This window comes from Eumetopias jubatus, unplaced genomic scaffold (genome assembly GCF_037043125.1).
Source record: "Eumetopias jubatus isolate StellerSeaLion01/CBP00866 unplaced genomic scaffold, mEumJub1_p1.0 scaffold_15, whole genome shotgun sequence".
Lineage (NCBI taxonomy): Eukaryota > Metazoa > Chordata > Mammalia > Carnivora > Otariidae > Eumetopias > Eumetopias jubatus.
In genome coordinates, this window is record NW_028274821.1 from 92428458 (window position 1) to 92453698 (window position 25241).

The 25241-nt window shown below is 65.3% G+C and overlaps 1 protein-coding gene across 5 annotated transcripts in view; it reads left to right on the forward strand.

Moving 5' to 3' along the window:
• RXRA (retinoid X receptor alpha) overlaps nucleotides 1–25241 on the forward strand; it is a 98451-nt gene that overhangs the window by 66961 nt on the left and 6249 nt on the right. For all 5 annotated transcript variants that reach the window (XM_088018987.1, XM_028093416.2, XM_028093417.2 and 2 more), the window contains exons 2-8: nucleotides 3673–3938; nucleotides 9274–9424; nucleotides 9548–9727; nucleotides 17778–17947; nucleotides 20646–20775; nucleotides 22515–22647; nucleotides 24397–24488. In XM_088018987.1, the coding sequence (XP_087875113.1) occupies nucleotides 3673–3938; nucleotides 9274–9424; nucleotides 9548–9727; nucleotides 17778–17947; nucleotides 20646–20775; nucleotides 22515–22647; nucleotides 24397–24488 (1122 nt within the window). The remainder of the gene's footprint in view (nucleotides 1–3672; nucleotides 3939–9273; nucleotides 9425–9547; nucleotides 9728–17777; nucleotides 17948–20645; nucleotides 20776–22514; nucleotides 22648–24396; nucleotides 24489–25241) is intronic.

Here is a 25241-nt window from a genome sequence, read left to right on the forward strand (position 1 = left end):
AGAGATCTGTCCACCACTTCTTCCATGTAGCCTTCCTGGACTGAATCTGGCAGTTCTTCTAGGTCTCTTTGCCTGTGCTGGAGCTGCTGGGCCTCCCCTCTGGACAGGGGCCTGTCTCTTCTTGGAGGTCCCTATGAGCTCCTGGGCCACGGCCTCCTTCCCAGGTCTCACTGATGGCTCGTAGTCCCAAAAGGGTGTGTGCGTGTGCGTGCATGCACGTGTTCATGCATGTGTGTGTGCGTTCATGTGTGCATGCGCTGCGTAAGGGACGTGGGGTGCTGGAGTGCTGAGCGTGTGAGGTTCCCCGTTCGGGCTTTGCCCCCTCCCTCACAAGCCCCTCTGCGCCCCTTGGGCGGGGAGCCTGCCATCCTGCAGCCCCGCCCCGCCAGCCCCACTGAGCAAGGATCAGATAAGTGTGTGGTGACCAGCCCGTGACAAGGCCCCAGCAGGTCCAAAGTATGACTTTTAAAAAAGAATAAGGCCTGATCACTGCCTCTGCTTATCAGTGGGTGGGGGCAGATAAATGGCTTGGCAACAGCAAGCCTGCACGCACGTGGAGCGGGGGCGGGCAGGGCCTCCGCAGGCGGAGGATGTTTGGGCATTTTTTTTGCCTTTTCTTTCTAATGTTCCCTTCCTGGCCAGAGTGTCTCTCTCCATAAGACTCCAGAAAACACACCCAGGCCATTGTCACCCAGGCTCCGGGAAAGTGTCTGCTGTAGATGTTCTGTGTAAACAGGAAGCACCCAGAGTGGGGGCCTGGGGATAGCAGGGGTCCCAAGGAGGCACGCACTGTGGGGGGGGTGTGTGTGTGGCCACCCCCTCTGGACTCAGCAGCCCCAGGGGGCTCACACCAGTTTGGAGCAGTCGCTGGATACTTGAGCATGCGCCCCTCAGCCGGGTGGGGGTGGGGCTGCTGCAGAGGCTGAGGGTGGGTGCTCCTTCCCCGTTGTCGCCCCCTCCTCCTGGTTCTCACAGTTGGGCTGGGTGCAGGCAGTGCCTTGGGGGGCTGGGAACTTTGGGGTGCAGCCTGGCAGCTGGCAGTCAAACAGGCCTCCTCCCTCCCTCCTTCCTTCCTTCCGGCCAAGCTTTCTCCTGCCTCTCCCTCCCCTTCCTGGGGGGAGCAGCAAACACACAAACAAGGGGAGGCTCAGGGCCCCCGTGGAGCAGAGTGGGCACCGGCCCCTGCAGCTGTGAGCTGTGGCGGCAGCCGGGGCCCCTCCCAGCAGCTGTGGCTGCCAACTGCACCTTCCCCTTGAGGCGAGCAGCCCCTGAGAAGCCTGCAGTGCCCTGCTCTGATTCAGGGCCGCCTGCACCCCAGGACTACCGGGGCGGGGCTGGAGTCTAGGAGCGCCTTCTTGGCTTGGCCTTGGCTTTCTGGTCTCCTTCCCATTTCTGGGAAGAAAGGTGTGCGGGGGTGCAGAGACACCCTCCAGGGCCTGGGAGCCCCGGATGCCCCTGACTGTCGCCAACCCCCCACCCCATCTCTGTGCTCTCCTGCAGACGTGTCTGCTGAAGCTTTCTCGCACAGTCCATCTTGCTGCCCCTTTGCTTCCACCCCAAAGTCGGAGAGGCGCTTCTCTGACCATGTGGAGGGGGCAGCCCTGGTCCAGGCTGTGGCTGGCTCCTGCAGATCAGAAAGCCCAGGCTTGGGCAGGGGTGGAACCGGTGCCAGGCCCTCGTGCAGGGCTGGCTGCGGGCTGGAGAGGCAGGCCACGATGGGTCCCTGCTTGCCTGGTGCAGGGCAGCTGAGATTTCTGCGCTCATGCCTTTGGGCGAGTCTCACACCGGCGCTCTATGCCTCAGTCTCCCTGTCTGTCTCCGATGAGTGAACAGGTCCATAGGCACTCCATGGACCAAGGACCTGCAGCCGGGCCTGGGTCTGCTGTGCTTGGACAGCTCTCCCTGCCTGTCCTCTCTTGTCAGCCCCGCTGCTCCCCCGAGGCTTCCTGGGGAAGTTAAGGGGCTACGGACCTCTGGGCACACGGTGTTCAGGGCACTTCATGACTAACAGGGCGGATCTGCAGTACCTACCCTTGCCAACAGGCGCTGCTGCCCTCCGGTGTTGCTGGAATTCCTCTTGGGTTCATTTCCAAGTTCAGTGAAATGGTTGATCCCCAATTTTGGTAATGGCTAGAGTTTAGATGAATCGGATGAGGCTGCTTGCCAGTGGAGTCAGGGTGCAGGCAGGCTCAGCCACCCCTGGCTGGACTGTGTGTGGGCTTCCAGGCCGGCTTCCTGTGGCCCTGGTCCCACGGAGCGGGGAGAAGGAGGAAGTGCCCAGTGGGCCGGGGGCTGCAAGGGCAAAGCGGGTAAAAACTCCCAGGGTAGGGCATCTGGCAGGGTGGCAGAGCCTCCTGTATTCCCGCCAGGACCACCCCCACCCTCCGGGCTGGCCACCCCCAGCATCTCCAGGGACATGTTCCTAAATCCTTGGGACAGGGTTTTGGCCAGAGTCATGTGTGCGGAGTCCTGACTGGGCTGCTTGGTAGTGGTGTCCCCTGCGTGATGGTGTCTGTCCCCCGAGACTCAGGGGGGCCTTCTGAACACAGCCGCTCCAAGGTTCAGGGAGGCAAGTGGTCCCTAGGTGCAGCCGGGGTGGGCCCCCTGATCTGGGGTGTCTGCGGTCAGAGGCCAGTCCCCTGTGGGAGAGAACAGTTTGCAGATGGGAAGGCTGAGGCCCAAGGAGGGGCCCGGGCTTGCCCAGGGCATTCTGCCTGGTGGGGGGTGGCGCTCTGCGGCCTCTGGGCTCCTCTGGTTCCCGCTGGTGTGTTCCACCCGCCCGTGGGCAGCGGATTCACCACCTGAGAGCCTTCCTCCTGGGGAGGCTTCTTCCTGCTGAGCCCTCAGGGTGGGGTGGGGAGGCCTCATTAGTTCTCATTGGGGCTTTTGAAATCGCCGAGATGAAAGCTTGTGTGTGGGAGGTCCCGGCCTCTCCCCACAGCCTCTGTGGGCTGGCATGCACCCCGGCCCTGTCCACAAGGCCCACTCGGAAGCGGTCATCTCTCTGGGGTCTCACAGGTTGGAGGGCTGTGGCCGCTGGGGCACCTGAGCAGGCTTGGGCAGGGTGGTCTGTTGGGTTGAGGCCACAGAACTCAGAGAGAGGGTCAGCCTCCTGGTGGCAGATGTGCTGTGCCCCGGGCAGCTGTAGGAACACAGGGCCTCGGTTCCCTGTCTGTACAATGGGGCAGTAAGAGTACCGGCCACGCAGCTCTCAGCTCCGTGCCCGAGTCTACCCCGAGGACATGGTGGGCACTCGGAAAACATCGGCCGCGTGGTTTCTCCTGTAACTCCCACACCTTTACCCCCGCCCCTTGAGCACACAGGCAGAGGGACTGGCAGCTCGTGGTAAGCAGGCGTTCCAGGTGGACAGGCGGCTGTCTGGCCTCCCTGCCCGGACGGGCATTGGAGAGCCTGCTGTCGGCCTGCCGGTCCTGCATCTTCCTCCTCCGGCCCAGCCTGAGCCCCGCTGCTGGGCCGCTGGGTGTCGGGGGTGCTGTCTTGTGGGGGGTGCTCCCTGCGCTCTGGCCTCATGTTGGTGGGACTTTGTGGCATGAGCCGTTAGGGTCGCCGTGGGGGCTCCGGGGCCTGGCCTGGCTGTGGTCTCTGTGCCCGGGGCAGCAGGCCGGGCAGCGTGGGTTCCTGACCGCCCTGCTCTGGGTTCTTGTCTTGCAGACTTCTCCAGCCAGGTGAACTCCTCGCCCCTCAGCTCCCCCACGGGGCGTGGCTCCATGGCCGCCCCCTCACTGCACCCCTCTCTGGGGCCTGGCATCGGCTCCTCGCTCGGCTCCCCTGGACAGCTGCACTCGCCCATCAGCACCCTGAGCTCCCCCATCAATGGCATGGGCCCACCCTTCTCGGTCATCAGCTCCCCCATGGGCCCCCACTCCATGTCCGTGCCCACCACGCCGACCCTGGGCTTTGGCACCAGCAGCCCCCAGGTAAGTGCAGAGGCGGGGCCCCTCCTGTGGACCCTGGGGGGCAGGTGCCGTCATTTCCAACCTTTATCTCTGGGAACCAGAGCCTCAGAGAGGCGGCTTAAGCCTGAGTTTGAGCCCAACTCTGGTTGACTCCCCAGCCCTTGACTCTCAGAGGTTATCAGCCAGGTTCCCTGCAGCTGGTCATCTACCCCATTGGGGCCCCTCCTATCTGGTGGCTCTCCGCTCCTGTGGCCTGGCTGTGTAAGGGGGGGGTGCTCTATGTGTCTCAGGTTTAAACCCACCTCCCTGGAGCCCCTGCCCCTTCTCGGCCCTTCCCTCCTGGCCTCTGCTCAGCCCATGCCAGGTGGTTTCAGATCCCAGGGGGAATGTGTCCAGACTCTGTGCAGATGCACCCTCCTCAGGCTGGGTGGTCTTTTCCACAGTCCTGTGTTTGGAAGAGTCTGGCTTTCGGGGTTGTCTCTGAATCGGGAAGCAGCTGGTGCCTGGCAGGGCCTGGCTTGGTCCAGTTCTTGGCGGTGGGGATCCTGGAGGCCCAGTCCACCTTCTCCTGGGCGCCTCTTGTCCACACCCCGGCAGAGTTGTCCTGAGCTCTTCCAGAGACCCCTACGTTGTGAAGGGGCCCCGGGGCCCAGCTGGGCCTCCCCTCCCCCAGCTCCGTGCGGTTCCCAGTGGATTTCTTGCTGGGTGGCCGGGAGACCTGCCTGAATCCTAGCAGGCCCTTCCTCTCTCTGGGGTTGTCCTTCCTGAAATTAGCAGAGGTCCGTTACTGGTGCGAGTCCAAGTCTGGGTTCAGCCATTCTTCCCCTGGTGGAGGTGGGCCCCCGGGTGGAGGGCTTTGGGGCACCATCTCCACGGAGCCTCAGGATAGCCTGCTGGGGAGGCTGGGACTTGAAGTGCAGGCGTCCCTGCCCAGAGCCACACATCCAATTGTGTCAGCCACATCCCATGGGCTCCCAAGCCCCCTGCTGCCACGCCACCTGTGGGGCAGCCCCCCTTGCTCCTGGTGCAGGAGGACTGGGATACCACTGAGCTGGAGCCAGCCCCCTGCCCTCCTGGCTGGGCCTCTAGAGCTGGCCTTGGTGGAGGATCTTGCTGGCTTTTCCAGAGTGAGCTTGTCAGCCCTTGGTGGCTGGGGGCTCGGGCATCAGTGCAGAGCTCCCGTGCCCGTCATGGCATCTGGGCCCCAGAGCAAGCAGGCAGGGGGCCTGAGGTGCTGGCATGGGGGAGGCTCGGCTGCCTTCCTGGGCCTGGCCGGGTTATTTTTAGCGTAGCCACCCCACCCCCGTTCTTGCTGGCAGCACAGTGCCGTGCAGGGAGCGAGAGGGCACATGAAGACTGAGCCTGCACCTGCCCCCTGGGGACCGTGACAGAGGCAGGCACCTGCTGACCCTCAGGCCCACGAGGCTCCCTGCTGGTCTTGGGCCTGCCACCTGTCCCAGACACCCTGAGGGCTCGTGCACAGCAGGAGCCTGGGCATGGCAGTGACACTCTTTAAACCTCTGGGGCGCCGGCCCCTTGGTACCGTTCACCTGTCTGGGGGCAGGGGTGGGGCGGTACTGGGGAGTGAGAGGGGTTTTCGGGACCACGTCTGTCCTGTTTTCTGTCATTCTCTGCACACAGCCTGGTTCCTGGCACTTAGTGGGTGCTGGTTGAACCCAGGTTGTGTGTGAAAAGGGGCTCTAGGCCCCTTGAAGCTGATGAGGAGGTCAGGGCAAAAGTTGGGCCTGGGAGGGGGGCAGCAAACCCGGTGTGTCACAGATAGTCATTACTGTCCTGTGGTCGGCCGCCCGTCTGTCCATGTGTCCATCAGTCATTTGGGCCACAGTGAGTTTTGCCACAGTTTGAGCCCCCCGCTTCTGCCCCCCTGCCCCATGCTCGGCCTCTCCTCTGGCTGCCCTTCCCGGGTAGGCCTCAGTCTACCCTGAATGCTGCCACCACCCCCGCACCCCCATAGCTCCTTCCTGGAGTGAGTGCAGCTTCTGGGCTTCAGCAGCTTGTCTTGGAAACCTGGGGTTCCCCATATTCACGGGAGTGTGGGTGGAGTTCAAAGGGGGGCATGCCCCACCCCCTGCCCCAAAACCACAACCGCGAAGTCATGGTTGCCGGAACAAGCGAGGTTCTCCGACTTCTGCTGTTGTTGGGGAAGGCCTGCCGCTCTGCCGAGCGCTGCCTGCTCGAACCCCCCACACAGCCAGGGAGCGCCGTCAACACCCAAATCCACCCCACTTGACCCTGCCCAGAAGTGGTTGCCTGGGGGTCTGGGCTGGGCCAAGTGCGCAAACGGCCCCATGTCTTTTCCTGGTCTGGGGGCTCCGTCTGCACTGGGCCCAGGGGCGTCCCCAGCTCGTCCCAGAGCCTGCTCACCAACACCTGGCCTGCCGTGGGCAGCACAGCATCCAGGCCAGCAGAGCTTCCCTGGTGCGGGATGCGCTCAGGCCAGCGGGGTGGCTGGCACTGCCTACTCTTTGTTGGGGGTCCTGCGGCCGTGAGGCCTCGGGGACGGGGCATCCAGGTGAAGCTAGTGCGTGTCACGGGGTTTGCCCCTGCCTCCATGGCAGTGTGAGGCTGGCGAGGCCGAGGACCTGCTCTTGCGCGTGGCCAGCCAGAGTCTTCAACCCCAGTTCTGGCCGTGGGTGATGGAGGGGGTCTGCTGTGGGCTCAGGAGGAAGGGCGTGGTGGGTGCGGAAGAGAGGAGCCTCGTGAGGCGGCAGGAGGCCCTGGCGGGGCATCGATGAGGCAGGTGGCTATTTTAGTAAGTGCTGTAGGCTCCAGCGGGAACTGAGATGAATGCCAAGGGTCTGAAAGGGGAAACGGGACCGGGCCCCCACCCTGTGCCCCATCGTGTGGCCGTCAGGTTCCAGTGAGGGGCTGCCGGTGCTGGGGGTCTCCCCAGAGTGGAATGGGGTGGGGTACAGGAAGAGAGCAGTCCCCCATGGGTGGGGGGCTGCAGAGCCCGCTGGGGAGGGGTGTGTGCAAGGCAGAACAAGGCCCCAGGAGTCGCTCCATGCTCTGTTCTGGGAGCTGTGGACCCAGCCCAAGGCCCATCAGCTCAGAGCTGGGGAGGGGAAAGAGCGACCCCTGACCCCAGCAGCCTTGCCCTGGTGGGTGGCCCCAGGCCTGCAGTGAGCGGGGTCCCCAGCCCAGCCTTCATCTCCCCACACATGCAGGGTGTCCTGGGGCTCTCCAGCGTGACTTCTCTGCTCACGGGAAACCTGGGCCCGGGAGGGCAGCACTGACCGTCCATCCTGCCTGTGGCTCCTTCCCCTGTGGGGCCCTGGCCAGCCCTCCTCACTGCTGTGGCCCTGCCTCAGTTTACCTAGAGCAGGCAGCAGTCCCAAGGGCCTGCACACATAGGGGAGGCGGGAGGGCAGGTGGCCCGCTAGCCGCCCAGCATGATGTGGGCAAGCACAAAAGAGGAAATACCCAGGTTCCTCTCCCTGGTGCTTCCAAGTGGATCCAGCCACGTGGAGTTGTGGCCAGACTCCCACAGTATGGGGACAGGCTTCCTGCTCCCGTGTCCTGGGTGGCTCCCTGCAGCTGGGCCTGTGGGGACCTGCCTCCGCCCCCAGCTGCACCCCTCTGGTGCCCTTTTCCAGCAGTCCTTCGGCTTCCCCATCTGCACAGGGCGGCTCCGTGGCCCCTCTGCCTCGGACCAGCTGGGGGCGCCTCCTCCTGGAGGCCGAGCCCTGGGGCAGCGCGTCCTTCCCGTTGTCCTGACAGCAGCCCTCAGTCCTGCACACGGCCCTGGGGACCTCTGGCGCAGAGTGACTGAGTAATTATTCTGTTACACAGTGAATGGACGAGGAGTGATCCTGAGGCCCTGCCACTGCCCTGCTGTCCCCCCCCACCCCGCCCTCGCCCGTCCCCACCTGGCCCACAAGCTCTGCAGCGCTGTGTCTCTGAGCACCTGGCTGGGCACCCAGTGAACCGTGTCTGATGGATGGGGTCACCGAGTGGCTCTGGACAAGCCGGCCTCTTGGGGCCTCAGTTTCCCCTTCTGCAGCATGCATGGAGCCCTTCGGGGCTCACCACCCGCTACTCAGAGACCCGAGCTTAACATGCTGCTCTGCCAGTCCCCTGACCTCCTGAGCCTCCACGTCTGTACCTGGGAAACGGAGGGGCTTTCCTGCGCTCGGAGGGGTGTGCACACAGAGCCAAGCGCCGGCGCTGGAGCACTTAGCCGACCGTGCCCCTTCTCCGTTCCCTGTGTTCCCCAGGGGGTGCTCCTGGTGCCTTGGGACGGAGTGCAGCGGGCGCACCCCACCCGAGTCTCACGGGGGTTAAGTGTCCTCACAGCCACACGGCCCACCTGGGTGGAGGAGGGACCGAGAACGGGCCGCAGCCGCACAGAGGCCAGCGTGGAAGAAGGCTTTGGGTGGTTTCTGCTTCGTGTGCTTTGAGCACCAAGTTCTTCCTGCCCCGTGAGAAAACGGGCGGCGTGGGGGGGGGGGGCTTGGGGAAGGAAGGAGGCGAGGTTCCTGCTGGCAGGAGGGGCCCGGGGCTACCAGGGGGCAGCGTGGCGCCTGCCGGCCTTCCCCAGGGCGTCCGCACCACCCAGTTTCCGCCTCTCTCGGGTTTGCAGAAGTGGGGGTGCGGGGGGCCGCGCGGCCGGGGTCCCGGCGCCCTGCAGACGGGTCAGCCTGCGGGTTGCCGCGGGAAGCACCTCTGGGCCCTGGCGCTGACAGGAGCGCTGGGCTGTACGCAGCAGAACCAAAACTGCTGTGTCACCGCGGCGCGCAGCTGTTGCCAGGGTGACTGGTGAGTTTCCCACGCTTCCTCCTGGGCAGCGGCCGGGCGGCTGCAGGCGGGGCGGGGGCGGGGCGGCGTGCGGAGGGGGTGCCGGCTCTGCCCTGCGCGCCTGGGGCCACGTGACCGGAGAACCCCGCCCCTCCCCCTGGGGCGCCGGCGGGGGCGGTGGGGGGGGGCTGCGGATGTGGACCCCGACTCTCCCTCGCTGTGACCAGGCCTCAGTGTCCGTCTGTGGGTTGGGGATCCCCAAAGTGCCTGCCTCACGGAGAGGGTCGCGAGTTCACGCGGTCCTGTCTGGGGCATGCTCAGTAATTGGAGACGGTTCTTACTTAGCCCAGCGAGGGGCAGGGGGTGTGAGCAGGGCCTCGGGGGTCCTCCCCTGACTCCCCTGAGGCCTGCTGTCGGCCATGGGAGGCAGAGCAGCCTCCAACAGCTGTGTGGCCTGTGGCGGGCAGGGTCCCTCCCTGGGCCTCAGTTTCCCGCTCTGTACAGTGGGGCTACGTCGGCACCTTCCTTACCATGGGGCCGGTGTCGGGAGGGGACACTGGCACGTGCCCCCTGGACACCCCCGGTGTTCCCTCCTCAGCTCAGCTCACCCATGAACCCCGTCAGCAGCAGCGAGGACATCAAGCCCCCGCTGGGCCTCAATGGTGTCCTCAAAGTCCCGGCTCACCCGTCAGGGAACATGGCGTCCTTCACCAAGCACATCTGTGCCATCTGCGGGGACCGCTCCTCAGGTAGGCCACCGGCGGGCCTGGGACCCCCGCCGGCAGGGAGCAGGGGTGCGGGGAGGCAGAGGCTGGCCGGGCGGACCTCCTGGAGGGGCGGGGTGGCGCGCTCACGGGGCCCCCTCCCCGCAGGCAAGCACTACGGGGTGTACAGCTGCGAGGGCTGCAAGGGCTTCTTCAAGCGCACGGTGCGCAAGGACCTGACCTACACCTGCCGAGACAACAAAGACTGCCTGATCGACAAGCGCCAGCGCAACCGCTGCCAGTACTGCCGCTACCAGAAGTGCCTGGCCATGGGCATGAAGCGGGAAGGTGGGTGCCGGCGGGGGCGGGGGCGCCGGCCCCCCCGTGTCCCGCCTGCCCCAGCGCCCGCTCCCTGCAGAGCCCGCTGCTGCCGGGCCCCGGGATCACAGGGGGGCCTGCGTCCGTCCTCCCAGCCCTGTGGCAGACACGCGTTGCTCACAGTCCCCTCTTCAAGGTCGAGGCTGCCCAGAGCATGGCCCCCGGGCGAGGGCGGAAGCACAGTGAGGGCCGGGGCTGGAGGTGGGGGACGGGGCAGGAGGCGCCCAGGGGCGCGGTGTGCCTGTGCCACCCGAGCCGTGTTCTGGCTGTCTGGAGAGGGGCTGGTCGAGGAGGCCAGGGCAGGACAGCGCTGGAGAGGGCGTGGAGTGGAGCAGGGAGCTCCCAAGGCCATGTGGGTGCCCGCAGGGTTGCCCTGGGCCTTGCCTTCTCCTGCCCACCTGGCGGAGGTGCCTAGCAGCACCCAGGTCCTCAGAGCAACCGGACTCTTGGGCTTGGATTTGGGTGCCTGTTTTATCGACAATGTTTGTTCGGGGCACCGTGGAGGGACACTCCCCGGAGGTCGTTGAACTTGTCAAGTGATTCAGCCAGATCTGGGTCTGAGCCCTTGGCCCCAACTTTGCAGTGTGATCTCCGCCCAGCCCCTCACTGTCTGTGGGCCTCAGTTTCCCCATCTGTAGGCTTGGTGACTCCTGCATCCCGGGTGGATTCGCTGGGTTACAATCTGCCTCTTTGCTTGAATGCAGCGGGGCGGTGGGGGGTTCATCTCGCTGGGTTTCGTGCCTGGGCCCCATGGGGCTGGGGAGGTGCTCTCTGGGATCAGGGGCTGTGTGTCTGTCCCCATCTGTCCACCGCTGCTCCTGACGGGGTCCCCGGGCTGGTGCCTCACCACCGAGGACTGTCACCTGCGGTCCTTGCGGTTCTCATCTCGTTTCCTGTTTTAGCCGTGGTTATTCTTGTGGAGAAACTGAGACTTCAGCTGGGCCGCACAGTCCTGCAGGATTTCTTGCTTGAGGCTACAAGGGCAAGCAGGACATGGGACGTTCTGCAGTTGGCACCACTCCTGGCAAGGGGAGCCTCAGGGGCTCCGGCGCTGAGCTGCAGGGGCTGGCCCGGGCCATGCGGAGTGTGTGCCCCCAGGCCTTCCTCGGTCAGGGGGCTTGTTTCCTGTAGTGCTTGGTCCACCTGCTCGCCCTTGTACAGGTGGAGAAACTGAAGCCCGGAGCGTCCAGGGCTTGACTGAGATCACATGCCAGGTGGGACTCAGGCCTCTGGCTCCCGGTGTCTGTCCTCATTCCTTTAGGCCATCACGGGGCAGAGTAAGCACGTGCCCAGCCGGAGGAGGTGTGCACCCGGCCCTGGTTCCTCCGGATGTCTCTGTAATCAGGGAGGGCTTGCTGGGGGTGGTCTGTGCAGTGTTGTTGCTGGGATGGGAACTCAGGCAGGCGAGTGTGTGGTGGGCAGCGGACTGGTGTGTGCCCAGGCTGTGTGCCCAGGCGTGGGGCCTGGGCAGAAGGCCGGGTGCCAGCGTGCTGGGGGAGGCTCAGGCTCCCTCGAGGACACCCTAGCACAGAGCGAGCTTGGGTTAGTGCCTGAGACCACTCGCTTGCCAAGCTCAGCGCTCCTGGTGCCAGGCGCCATGCTGGGTGTTGGGCATGCGGCAGTGAGCTGTGGGCATGCGTCCACTGAAAGTGATTGTCACATTACCAGGCAGGGCCCCCAGGTGCAGTCTGTCGATTGGGGAACCCAGCTGCAGGCACATGTCCAGCCTGATGCCTTAAGAATGGAAGGGTGTCAGGGAGACTGTGAGCCCGGCCGGAAGGCACGGTATGCACAAAGCCCGAGAACATCAGCAGATAGAGCACACTGCGAGGCCGGATGCTGTTCCCAGCCTCAGAGAGTGACCCTCCCCATGGGTCCCTGGACGGTCCAGTAAATGCTGATCTCTTTCTCAGGCCCCCTCGGCCTGGCCACTTGGAGCCTGGGCGTCATCAGACTCTAGCTGCCTGATCCCCTCCGCTGCCAGGCCTGGGAGAGGGTGGGTGACTGTCTTGTCCTGTCCCAGTGGAGCTGCAGAGGCCCAGGGCTGGGAGGCCAGGTCCGGCCCCTGCCCCGGTGCCCAGCCCACAGTGACAGGGTCTTGTCGGGAGTGGCTGTTAGAAGCACCTGCTGTGTGTGGGGCCTCACTGGGCACCCCGCCCCGTCGCCACACTCCCTCTGGCTCCCTCGCCCGTGCTGTGGGATTGCTGCCCTACATTCCCAGACAGATGGACTGCAGAGGTGGGCACTTGGGGGCCGGAGGCCCGGGCTGCCCTCGTCAGCTTGGTCGAGTCACGCCAGCCCGTGTGTTTCTCTGGCCTCGCTCTCTCGTCAGACGTATAACTCTGGTGCTTTGGGCGCATTCCCGAGGCAGCACACAGCCCTCGAGACCTGATTTATGGGCTGTTAGATAAATACCTGATCCCGTCAGGCACCCGCCCCCCCCACTTTGCCTCGTCCGGGATTTATAGGTCACGAACGTGCAGGTCTCTCGGGCCTCAAACAACAGCATACAGACGGGCCTCTCACCCCTGCTTGCCGGCGTGCGGCTCTGCGGCGCGTTTCCCGATGCACGCGGGGCGCAGTGCACAGCCTCAGTCTTGGGCGGAGCGACCAGTGGCCCTGGTGGGACTCTGGTGCCGGCCCTGCAGGGAGCTCCACGGTCTTCCAGGCCTGGAGGCCTGTGGCAGGGTGCTGGGAACTGGCCTCCGTGGCCCCCGGAACTGGTCCTGAAATTGCTCCTTTTCCTGCCTGTTGTCTTGGAGCCGAGGTGGGGCCCCTGGCAGCAACAGGACAGCGTGGCAGCCCGGGGGCTGGGGGCTGGGCGTGCCAAGCTGGTCTTGGCCTAGAGCACGTAGGATGTGAGGTGTTGGCTTCCGCAGGCTGGCCTAGGCTGCGTGGCCCCTCAGGGAGGCTTGTGGTCACACCCCTGGTACAGGCAAGGAAGCAGGCTCGCACCCAGATGGCGTCACCTGGTGCAGCACGGGAGGGAGCGGTTCGGGGTCGGCACCTGGGCCGGCTGACCGCAGGGAGAGCTCGGGGTGGGGGGGGGGCTCGCTCTGGCTCAGAGCTGATGGGGACCCCTCCTCGGTGCTGGCTAATGAGGGATGCTGTGGGCAGATAGCATCTCTGTTGGGCAATGCAGGGGCCTGCGCACACAAGCACCACCCGGGACTCGCTCTGCAGCATTCCCCAGGGAGGTGGGGGCCGAGGCCCAGGTGGGAAATGCCAGCCGTCTGCCAGGCTGAGCCCGGGCCTGTCTGCTGGAGCACAGGGTGGCAGGGCTTGCGGGGAGGCTGCTGGTGCTCTTGTCTGATGGCGGGACCTGACCCTCACCTGGGGTGATGCTGACCCAGGCTGAGGGTCACCCGGCCACCCGCCTCTCTGCTTCCTTCTTTCTCCTCCAGGAAAGCCTCTTCCCGCTTCCTTCCTGCCTCGCTTTGCTTTCTGAGCCTTGTCGCCTGACCGCGTGTGCGCGTGAGTGTGCGTGCACGATCGCCCCACACATTCCTACTGTGGAGAAAGAGCCTAGCTGGCTTCCGGCGCTGCCCTGTCAACACCGAGCAAGTGACTGCCTCTCCGAGCCTCTGCTTCCACATGTGACAGTGGGGGCGGCAGCCGGCTCCCCGCAGGCTCGTTGGGACGAACAGGGCAGTGGCCACCCTGTGCCTGGTGGTGTGGGGTTGGAGAGTGGAGAGCGTGTGTGTGTGAGTGGGTGTGTGGTCACTCTTGCGTACCGACTCCTTGTCTTGGATTGAGTGCCCTGAGGGCAGGAGGGATCTGTCCTCTGAGCTAGAGAGCCTGGTCAGCAGGGCATTCCTTCTCTGGGTCTGAAGAAGGGGAGCTGGGCCAGGGCCTTTTGGTGACCGTCAGCCCTGCCTTCCCCGGGGGCTGCACGAGGCACAGAGGAAGGACCCAGCTGGCTGGCAGTGCCCAAAGCAGAGGAGGCAGCAGGCTGGTGTGCTGCCTCCCGGAGACGCCCCCTTCCCACCTCCTGGCTTCCTGCCCAGCCCAGCAGCCTGGAGGGGTGGCAGTGGGCACGGCAGCAGGTTGGGGGTGGCCCGCTCTGGCCGAGGGGCTGCTGCTCCCCAGCCCCCACGTCAGCATCTCCCCTGATGTCGGGGACCCCGGTCTCATTGGATGTAGAACCCCCCTCCCAGCCTGTGCCTCGCCTGTCTTCCCGGGGTCCCACAGCGCTCAGGCCTGGGGGGATGAGGCCCTGTGCCTGAGGCTTCCCGGCGCCAGCAGAACGTAAGGCAAACATGACTACGTCTGAAAGGTGATTGAGCTGGCAAAACATGAATCCCCGGCCTCTCTCCTGCTCCCTCCGCCGGCTATAAATAAAACCATAATATTTATAATGATGCCACTCAGAGCTGCCGGCCCTCCACGGCTTCAAAGTGCTTCGCGAAGCATTGGCTAATTAATTCATGCCGCCCCCATGGAGGAGGCAGGTGCTGGGGACCCCCACCCGCTGCTGCTCTGGGGGCTGCCCCAAGCTCAGGGCCACCCCGCCCATCCCGTCTGTGCCGTGGGAGGAAAGCTCCCTGGCTGCGCGTGAGGAGCGTGGGGGTGGGAGGCACAGAGGCGTGAGTGCCTTGCGGGTCCGGCCCGGGGCCAGCACTGTGGTTCCTCCCTCCAGGCCTGAGGAAGCAGGGCCACACGGCTGTCTGAGCTGCCCACTGTCCTGTGAGCTCAGCTGTGCTCCTCTGCTGCTCTGGGCCTGTTTCCCCAGCTGGTAAGGCGAGGCGCCTCTCAGCCATGTCCTGGCTCTGACAGCTTAGGATTCTGCCCAGAGCACAGACCCTGGGGATCGCCCCGTCCTCAGGGTCTCAGGGACATGGGTCCGCCACCCTGGCTGCTGGCCACATTGCTGGGGTGGCTCTCCTGGCCTGTCATCCGTGCACTGTGGCCTTGGGGGTGACAGAAGAGGTGCCCTGCCCCTGCCTGGGCCCCGCCCATGTTGGGGTCTGGAAGCCTGGCTGGAGAGGGGCCGGAGATTGGCGGGTCGGCCACAGCCCTGCCACCTACCCACCAGGTCGAGTGTCCTCTGAAGAACCCCCCTGCTGTCAGAGTTTCTGGAAGAACCAGGCTTGTAAGAACTCTGAAGGCCTCCTGCCGGGCTCCTTGGCCCAGCCGGTGTGGTGTGAAGGTGTTGGCTGGCCCGTCCTTGAGACTTGCTACGTGGACGGCCGGTCCCCCGCTTGAGTCAGTCAGCTTTGGGTCTCGGAGAGTGTAGCCTGTGGTACGGGGCTGGCTCTAAACGGCCACTCGTCAGTGCACGGGGGACTGGGGCCTGCCTCGGGGTCCCCCGGGTGGTCGAGAGGTGTTCCTGTGAACCGTGAGAGAGCTGTGGGCTGTGTTGTGGGGACCAGGCAGGCCTGGGGGACCCCTGGGGCCAGCACCATCGGGGAGCCCTCCCAGCCCCGGCTGGACGAGTCGGGGGGGTGAGGGCTTGCGGACCCCGGGAGAGGGCTGTTCCCCAGGAGCTGTGGGCTTAGGAGGAGGTGGCAGCTGAGACCCTCCTGCCCTCCGCCCTCCTGCCCATCCCCCAGCATTTGCCGGACTCAGCAGGGAGCCACAAGGGAGAGGGACTGGTCAGGCAGCCTGAGTTCGGGCCCTCCAAGCCAGAGCAGGGGATGGGCCTGGGGGTTCGAGGTGGGGGTCTCCTGACGGTGGGCATCTGCGAGAACTGGGAACTGTGTGTCGCTCCCTAGAGAGGAGGCTGAGCCCCATCTGAGGCCCAGGGGCCACACAGTGCTCAGGAAGCCCTGGGAGGGGTCACACCGTCCACACTCCAGAAGGCACTGCCCCAGGACATTGGACCAAGAAAGCGGGCACTGAGCACGGAGTCCCAGGAGAGTGTGAGGGGGTGAGAGCGCGGTGCCAGGCTGAGGCTCTGGAGAGACTGGGGCTCTGATCTGGCTTTGGGGATGTCTGTCTGGGATAGGTCAAAAGCAGGGAGTGGGAGATGGCCTAAGGAAGGCCTGGTGGAGGGAGAGAGGTACCAGCATCTGGCCGGCAGCCTTGGGAGGACCTCCAGGCCCCTTGGCTGAGCCCGCACCCCCAGGCTGGCCAGAAGCTGGGCCGTGGGCCAGAGGCCCCGCAGCTGTTGGAGTCAGCTGACCTGAGCTGACTCCTGTGCGGGAGCGTGCCCTGGGCAGGTTCCGCTTCCCACAAACGTCAGTGTGTGTGATCTTCATGCTCTGCCCTCGGGTCCCCCGGCAGCGGGCTGTGTACCGGGCCCTCTCCAAGGCGCAGCTCGGGGTGCAACCAGGGAGTGGGGTGGTGAGTGTCCGGGTGGTCTGGGCGTCTGTCCAGGTGAAGGTTCTGCGGGGCCCATGAGGTCTGTGGGGTGCTTGGCTCAGCAGAATGGCCTGCTGGGTCTTTGGGGTAGGGGGCTGCCTGGGGCTGTCTCCTGAGGACCAGTTGCTGCCAGAACCTGCCCAGCTCTCAAAGCCCTGGGGTTTCTGGTAAGGGAGTGAGTGGCCTGTGCCACTCGGCGTGTTATGAGGGACCCAGGCTTGCTGTGCGGATAATCTTCCACCTCTTACGAGGAGCCTTCTGGACCTGGTGTGGGCCCAGCCCCGTCAGTGCCTGGGTCCTGGGCTCTGCAGCGCAGGGCCATTTGCAGGCCCTTCCTCTCGGTTTGGTTGGCCATGTGGGCAGAGGTCGCAGGGCTACACTCTGAAATCACCTCACCAAGCTCCCACTCCGTGGTCGGATCTCCAGGGGCCCCAAGAAGCCGAGGGCCTTGTCTGGGGTAGGAGCTGAGGAGCTGGCCCTGGGGAGGCCATGGTCACCCCAGGGCTCTGGTGGAGGGGGATGTCTGGCTCAGGAGGGCGGGACCACAGAGGGTGGGCTTGGGTGGGCTTGGCGGAGGCCCACCCTGGTGCCGCTGTGATGGCATCTGGGTGCCCCCGACATACCTGGCAGGCTCAGGCTGTACCAGTGCCGTGTAGACAGCCCTTCCTGGCCCCGCAGCACGCCGCAGGCTGTGACTTCTCCCCGCTGCTGACTCATTTTCCCCGGTCCAGGGCCCTTGGTGCTCCTAGCAGAGCAGAGGGGGTAGAGGTGGGGGTCAGCCCAGGAGGCTGCAGCAGGCTCAGGAGCCATGTCAGTGCCTGTGGGGCTCTGGATGGGGTGCACAGCCTGGCCCCTCTTGGGAGAGGCAGCTTGAGCTGCATGGGCTCTGCAGTCTGAGCTCTGCAAACACGCAGCTGCAGGGGTGCCCTGGCCTCCTCCCTTCTGTCCACATGGGTCCCCGTGCGGCAGTGAATGCCTCCTTCTCTGCCTCCTTCCATCGGCTTCTGACCAGCCCCGTGCTCAGCCCTCCAGCCCCAGTGCTGCCCCCACCCCCACTGGGCCAGCCCAGGCCATCCTGGCTCACACTCGGGATTGGCCTCCAGCTTCTGGTCTCCCCAGGTCCCCCTCGTCTTTCTGCAGCGGGAGACGTGTGTGCCATCCTGTCTCTCTCCTGTGGCACGCCAGGCCCTGTCCAGGAACTCGGCCCTTGCCCCGACTTGCACCCCTTGCAGTGGCTCTCCAGCCGGGAGGAGCGGCTCTGCTCTGGCTCTTTGCGTATGCGGCCTTCTCTGCCTGAACTATCATCCTTGTCTTTTCTTGCCACTTCTGGGAAGGCTTCCTGGCTCTGTCTGACTCCATAGTCCATTGAAGGTCTTACTGCATATTGGGACCTCTGCTGAGCCGTTGGTCAGCTGCGTGAGAGCTGGACCTTGTGTGCTCCGGCCGATGTACACCTGGCCCCAGGCGGGTGCTGGTGTGGGCATTAGTTAGGTGTGAGTTAACGAGGGGCAGGTGTGCTCTGTGTTCTGGGCGTGCGTGGCTGCTGGAGGCCAGACCTGGGGCAGAGACGGGGTGGGGGTTCGGCCAGCTCTGAGCAGTGCCTCCCTCGGCGGCCCTGGCGGGCACACTGGCTCGGCAAGGATGGCGCTGCTCAGCCCCTGACGGCGGGGGGGCTGCCGAGGGAGCTGCGGGCTGACCGCCCCCCCCGCCCCTGCAGCCGTACAGGAGGAGCGGCAGCGGGGCAAGGACAGGAACGAGAACGAGGTGGAGTCCACGAGCAGTGCCAACGAGGACATGCCAGTGGAGAAGATTCTGGAGGCAGAGCTGGCTGTCGAGCCCAAGACCGAGACGTACGTGGACGCGAACATGGGGCTGAACCCCAACTCGGTGAGCGCCACCCCTGCCCACACGGCCTCCCCATGGGGCGGCAAGGGCCAGTATTGCTTGGGGACTGTTGGCCCCTGGTGGGTGTTGCTGGATGGGAGGCCCCAGCTGTCACGGGCCATGCTGAGAGCCAGCAGCTGCTCTCCCGCTCCCGGTGGCCTGGGGCCATTCCTCAGCTGAGTTCCGGGCGTCCTGCACCTGCCCCAGGTGTGCAGGCCATGGGGAGGTTTCACCTGTGCCTTCATGTGGGGTCAGGGTTGGCATCAGAGCCCCATGGCCGGCCCTGAGGTCACACCGGCCTCTCTCCCTCTGTCCTCCGCCTGGCCCAGAGTGGCCCCTGCCGTGCTGGACACACCCCACTCATGCCCCTGCAACTCCAGGGCCTTTGCACGTGTGGCTCCCTCTGATTTCTCCCCAGGCTTCTGTCTGGCCTGAGGTGTCACTTTTCCCGGGGGCCCCTTTCCCCCTGGCCTGCCTTCATGGCCCTGCGATGTGGCACAGAGCTTCCTTCCTGTTTCCTAGCACACAGCAGTGCGTAGTGGGGTGTGTGGTGTGGTAACTCTCCCTCCCCGCCACGTGGCTGGGGGTGGTGTCTGAGTGGCTGTTCACGGCCCAGCTCCGGCCGGGACCCTGCCTGCTCGCCCCGTGGGTGCTCACACACAACCCTCATCCCAGGCCGGGAGGGTCCATGTGCTCTGAGAGGCCGCTGTGGCCGGTGGTGGGCCGTCCCTGCTTCCCTGCACTTCCTGCACACCAGGGCCCCGCTCAGACCTCCGCTCTGGGCTCCGTCAGGGAGAAGGTGCACACGGGGCCCGACCCCTCCCCGTCCCAGTGAGGGGAGGGGCGGCCAGCTCCGAGGCTTGCGCAACTGAACAGAAACTCCAGAGAACATCGGGCGAGGAACAAAGGGTTGCCAGCTTTTTGTTTTGTCACGTAAGGACATTATTAGGAAAAGCCGGCGCACCCCCTGGTTTGGGCCGCACAGAGGGGCTGGCTGAGCGGGAGTACCTGTCATCCCGGGGGCAGCACGTGCCTGCCTTCCTGCGACTGACCTTGCTGTGGCTTCCTCTGGGTCGGCCTGGGTCCCCCTTCGGGGACAGCTTGTTAGCGCGGTGCGCTCAGCATCAGGAGAGTAGCTGCCACCTCTCGAGCCCTGGGGGAGCTTCGGGTCTCTGCCGGGGGGGGGTCCCGCCATGAGGGCGCCAGCCTGCCTGGGAGTGGCTCGGGGACAGCTCTGGGCCCCTCGTGCGCTCCTGGGGGCCAACAGCCAGTGGCCAGGGGGGCTGGGTCCCTGGGCTTCAGCCTGTGGCAGAGCTCTGAGGCTCCTCCCAGGTGTCCCCCACATCCCCCCGCCTCCCCCCTGCGTGGCTTCTCCGGGCCCCTCTCCACCCGCCTGGGCCTGGGCTCTCCCTTCACGGGGCTGCCCCGAGCCTCTGAAGAGCAGAGCCTGGCTGGGGTGGTGCCCGCTAGAACCGGCCCCGGCCTCCGGTGTGCTAGCTGCTGGGTGTGTCGCCGCGTGAGCTGGGGACCCCGTGCAGGCCAGCCTCTGTGCCCGCGTGAATCACAGGGTGAGGGGGAGTGCCCATGGGGGTGCTGGGCTGGGGCACGTGGCCCCATTGCATAGAATCTGCTGTAGGGGACAGAGGAGGGACTTGGGGTGAGGGCCAGTGTGGGGGTGTTCTGGGTGCTGGCACCCTGGGCTGGGGATCTGTGTGCCCCAGAAGCCGTGGCTGATGCCTGTCCTTGCAGCTGCATGTCCCCATCAGCACACACCAGCCCCTTCTGACCCGGTGGGCTCTGTGCCAGTTTGTCACCGGGCGTCCCATGTGCACCCTCGGCGGGCCCTTCCCTCGGGCCCCGGGAGTTCAGACGGCACCTCTCTTTAGGGCAGATGGTTCCTGTGCGTGGGAGCTCTTCAGAGGATTCCCCCAGACACTGTGTGTGGCTGTTGTCCTCCCCTCGCTCGGGCCCAGAGGGTCCACTGGCCAGGAGCCGGGGGGGGGCTCCACTGAGGCCTGCCTGGTTTTCTCTTCTGTGACAATGAGGGGAGAGTCCCTTTCTGGCTAGAACTTTCTGGAAAGGCCTCCGATGCCCCCATGTGTGTGCAGTCTCCACACCCGGTAGGAAGAAGTGGCCCGCCGTCGTGGCACTCACGCCTGCACCTAGGTTTCCTCGACTGTGCCCTGGGGTCCCTCGGCCCCCACACTGAGGGCTTCCAACAGCAGCAATTTTAGCCTCTTATGGTCCCGGAGGTCCGCAGTCCGTTGTCCTCGACAAAGGACGAGAGTCGCGGTGTCCCCAGGGCTGGTTGCTTCTGGGGAGGACGCTCCCTTGCCCTTCCCGGTGCTGGAGGTGCCGCGTCCTCGGCCCAGGCCCTCCTCCGGCGTCAGGCCAGCGGCTTCTGTCCTCACGGGTCCCCGTCTCTGACCCCTGCCTCTCTCCGTGGGGACCCTGTGCTGACACTGGGCCCACCCGTCATCGGGGGCCCTCCCACCTCAAAACCCCTCCCTCGATCATGCCCGCAAAGGGAAGCGTAATTCTGTACCAGCTACAGGCTCACCACCTGCAGGCTTAGGGGGTTAGGACACGGCCCCTGGGGCCCTTCTTCAGCCCAGGGCAGGTGCAGCACGTGGGGTCGGGGGGTCTGGTCTGGGCCGCGTTCCCAGCCAGGCGCTCACTGCATGCCTCTCCCCCCACCCAGCCCAACGACCCTGTCACCAACATCTGCCAGGCAGCGGACAAACAGCTCTTCACGCTGGTCGAGTGGGCCAAGCGGATCCCGCATTTCTCTGAGCTGCCCCTGGACGACCAGGTCATCCTGCTGAGGGCAGGTAAGTGGCTGGGCTGGCCCGGGCCGGGGAAGGTACGGGAGGGAGAGGGCAGGGTCCCCGGGGACCCATGGATGGGTAGGACCCTGGGACACCCCTTTCTTCTGCAGTGTGGGGCTCCCGCCTGGGCCCTGCCCCACTCTGGCCTTGCTGCCCCCACCCATAAGGAGGTCATTGGTTCTGGGTCTCTAAGTGGCCTTCAGAGGGGCTGAGGGCTGTCTGGGAACCTCTGGAGAGGGCGGGGGTGGTGTGCCCAACACGGGCTGCCCTGGAGGGTTTGGGCTCTGCCCTCTCCCTGCACCGAGGCCTCCGTTTCCCCTCTGTGTGGGGTTGCAGTGCTGGCAAGCGGGGTGGGAGCACAGGCTCTGGGGTTCGGGTCAGGCCCGATTCCCGACGTGCGCCCGGCATGCCAAGTGGAGACCGAGTTTCCACGGAGACTAGGGTCCTCGGTGCAGGTTCCTGCTGGAGGGACGGGTGCACCAGCTGTGCTGGTGCTGGGCCTTCCGGGGTGGGGGGGTTCGGTAAGGAGCACCACCTGTCCCGCCGGCCCAGCTGCATGTGCTGGGCACTGCGGGAACATCAGAGGGCAGCCTGGCCCCGTGCCTGCCAGGCCCTGGGTGCACTTGGGGCAGCAGGAGAGGTGGCAGCCAGCCCAGAGGTAGGGGGAGGCTGGGCAGGCCCCAGGGTGGGGGGGGGGGTGACAGGGAGAGGCAGAGTGACTGCAGAGTGATCCTGTCCTGGGGAGGGGCCGTGGGGGGAACAGATGCACTTGGGGCCGGCTCTGCCCCCAGCAGAACTCTTGTCCTCGGCCTTGTGGGCCTGGGAGGGGGCCGGGAGCACCTTCTGGAAGAGCTTTCACTCCAGCTGGGGCATAACACCCAACACCCAGAGCCACCAGGGGAAGGCGACGGGGGCTGGGGGTCCGGGCTCACTGTGTGATGGGGAAAGCCCCACCCTGCCCTGGGCTTCACTTTCCCCTTCTGGAAGACAGGGCTGTCCCTTGTTCTGTAGGATTGCAGTCGCTACGAAGTGGGATAGCCTGTGTGGCATTGTGTGCCACGGAGCCCAGAGCCTTCTGGGTGTGGGCAGCGTGGCTGTGGACAGGGCAGTCTCGGTGGAATTGGCTTGGGGCTTCCGTCCACAGGAGGCACTGAGAACCCGGCTCAGAAATCGTTTCTATCTCAAGTTTTGCTTCCGTGCTTTTTCTTAACCCTTGACGCCTACTCTGGTTTGTCGGAGCCGGGAGTTTACGTGGAGAGAGTGTCGTTTGCCTGAGGCTCTGACACACCTTATCTCAGCTGAAGGATTTACTGTCTCGTGGTGCCCCATGCAGCACGTGGTAACTGGAGAGTTCGCTGCTTGGGACCAGGTGGGCAGCTGCTCTCTGGCCGTCCCGGAGAGAATCCCCCTGCATCCTCCGTGGCACGAGCATCTTGCTCTTGTGGGAAGAGACCTCCCTGGGCACATGGGTTTGGGAGCAGCTGGGTGGACACAGAGCTCAAGAAGATGCTCTGTGCGGGACTTCTCAGGACCTTTATTGCCCAAGCTTGCTCTGCGGAAGAAAGAGGCATTGCCCGAACATCGGTGCCCGGGACCCTCGTTTCTGTGGCGCACACATGGGGGTGGGACCCACAGAGCCCGCTGTGGGATGTGCTGCGACAGCCCGCGGCCTGTGGGGCCGAGCGGCAGCCCCATCAGGGGAAGGGACAGAGCCGTGTGACCGTGCACCCTCCTCCCCTCAGGCTGGAACGAGCTGCTCATCGCCTCCTTCTCCCACCGGTCCATCGCCGTGAAGGACGGGATTCTCCTGGCCACCGGGCTGCACGTCCACCGGAACAGTGCCCACAGCGCAGGGGTGGGCGCCATCTTCGACAGGTGGGGTCCGCGGCCCGCTCCACATGCGTTCTGTTCCGTGCGGAAGTACGAGTGCAAGGGCGGAGGTTCACGTCTCTGCCAGTCCCTGCGCTGGGGGCACTCGACCTGCACAGCGGAACGTGTGGCTTGGTTTCTCGGGCTCTTTTCTTTGACACCGTGTACGGGAAGGAAACTACACTTTCCAACAGGAGGCGATCATAGCACAGTTACCGTCATGCAGCGGCCCCCGTGTCGTTCGAGCCGTGACCGCAGCATGGGAGCCCGCGAGCCCCCAGCTGTGTGCGTGCTGCCGCGCCTGCGCCTCCCCGCACCCCTGCGCTCCCCGGGAACCCCGCGGAGGGGCAGCGCTGGGGTGGGGGGCAGCTCCGCGTCTTCATTCTAGTCGCTCTCCAGACACGCAGTCAGCCTTGCTCCAGCTCCGGGGCCCTGGGTGGCGTCTGCCTCAGCCAAGGGGAGGGGAGGTGGTGGCCGACTCGCAGGGAGCCCCTGAGTGGGGGAGCTCCACAGTCAGAGGCGAGCAGAGCCCCCGGCCCGTCACCCCTGGGAACATAAACTCAGGAAGCATGCTGCCCCGCAGGGCCGTTGGTAGACTCAAGAAGTAGGCCCACGAGCTTCCTGGGACGTGCTGAGCGCAAACAGGGGTTGTGGCCACGTCTCCTGACAAGTGTTGGTCTGAACAGTGGATAGATGTGTCTTCACCGCGGGACTTTTTAAGGCCTTGAACAAGCTAATGTATGGGGTGCCACCAAAGGTGGTTAGGGAGTACAGCACTTTATTGTCCACAGAAGGCGTTTTAGAGAGTACAGCCTCCTGGGGTCTGTTTTGGTTTAGAAATGCAGCCCCTGCCACACTCTGAGCTGCCGGTTCTGCATCCAGCTGCTAGAGAGGTGCTGGTGACGGAGGTGTGGGGTTAGACCTCAGCGAGCAACATCAGAGAGAACCAGCTCCCCCTTGCCCTCCGAGTGAATGGAACGTGGGACCCCGGCCTCGGGGCACCCTCTGGAGCGCCCGTCCCCTCCCATTCTGTCCTCCAGGCTCCGGGGATCTGTTCCTCTGCAGCCTGCAGAGCCCTGGGGACTCCCCGGCTCCTCGGGATGACTGTCCAGTCCCTCCCCAGGCCACCATCCTTTGTTCCCCTGTGGTCTAGCTTCACCAAGCACTTGGCACTCCCTGGGCATGGCCGTCGAGTTTTGGGGGCCAGTGGGTAGGCGGAGGAGGTTGGGGAGCTCAGGCCGCGGAGGGAGGACACCACTGCCTGTAGGGGCTGGGCCAGCCGAGGGTGGCTCAGAGTTCTGCCCTCTGCCTTGCTTTGGCCATGAATGCCTGGTGACAAGAAGCAGAATGCCCATCAGCAGCTAGGGAGGATAAAGGAGGGCCACGTCCTGGGGAGAACAGCTTTCCCGTGGACCCCAGGGAGCGGCCTCAGGCTGTGGGGAGCCACGGCAGTGGACCTACCCTACGTGTCTGGGTCCCTGGCTCCCCTCTGTGCAGTGGTCGCGGGGCCCCTTCCTGGTAGATCCCGCATGCAGACCGTCCTGAGGGCAGGAAAGCAAGCGCCTCTCTGGGTGGGAGGGGCCAGGCCGGGCCTGGGAGCCGTCCGCAGCCCCGTGGGGCCTCGCCCTTCCATCCGCTCTCCGGGTCCACGGCCAGCATCCCGAGCCAGTCCTTGGGGTCTCTCTTGGGGGAGGGGTGGTCCAGGCGGGGGCACAGTCTGACTGGGACGGCGGTGTTGGCCCGCTTCCTCTGCAGGGTGTTGACGGAGCTCGTGTCCAAGATGCGGGACATGCAGATGGACAAGACGGAGCTGGGCTGCCTGCGTGCCATTGTCCTCTTCAACCCTGGTACGGCCTCCCTGGCGCGCGGCCTGCTGTCCGGCCTTGGGCCCTCAGCTCTCGCTGGTGCTGTGGGGCCAATCGCCCGTCTCCTCGCGAGGGTGCACTGGCCACGCCACCTTCTCGTGGCTCCCGTGAACGCCCCACGCGGCGCGGCTCAGGGAGCTGTGCTCACCCTTCGTTGTTTGGGCACTGCATCTGAAGTGTGGCCCCACTTTGCCCGGAATCCTGGGCTCCAGAAGAGGCAGCCTCTTCATGAACTTCTCGTGGCCAAGTCCGGGAGCCCGGACGGTGGGTGGGGGCGCGGAGGGGCAGTGTCCCTCGGGGCTGCTGCGGGCTTCTGGGGAGAGCTGGGGGCGCTGACCGGCCAGTGGGGAAGCCGGGATGGCGCCAGGGGTGGTGGGCCCCTGATCTCCTGCCTTCTGTCAGCTCCAGCATGGAGGGGTCTGGCTGTGGGAGAGATGAGTGTCTTCTCGTGGGGAGAGCCCATTTCGGGGGGCATTTTGTCCCCAGGTTTTTGCTCTGAGCCTGTGGTCCTGCCAGCATGGGAGGCGGGGCCACACATCTTAGCCTTGCCGGGTGGAGTCCCCATTCCATCCAGTTGTGCGCGGCTTGGCTGCTGGCACGGGTTCCCTGTCCCCCAGGGTGTAAGGCTGCTGGAAGGACATGGCTGGCGCTGAGGGCCTCCCCCGCAGGGCCTTGGTGTGCTGAGCTGCGGAGAAGCCTGGCATGTTCCCAAGGTGCCCAGGGCCCTAGGCTATC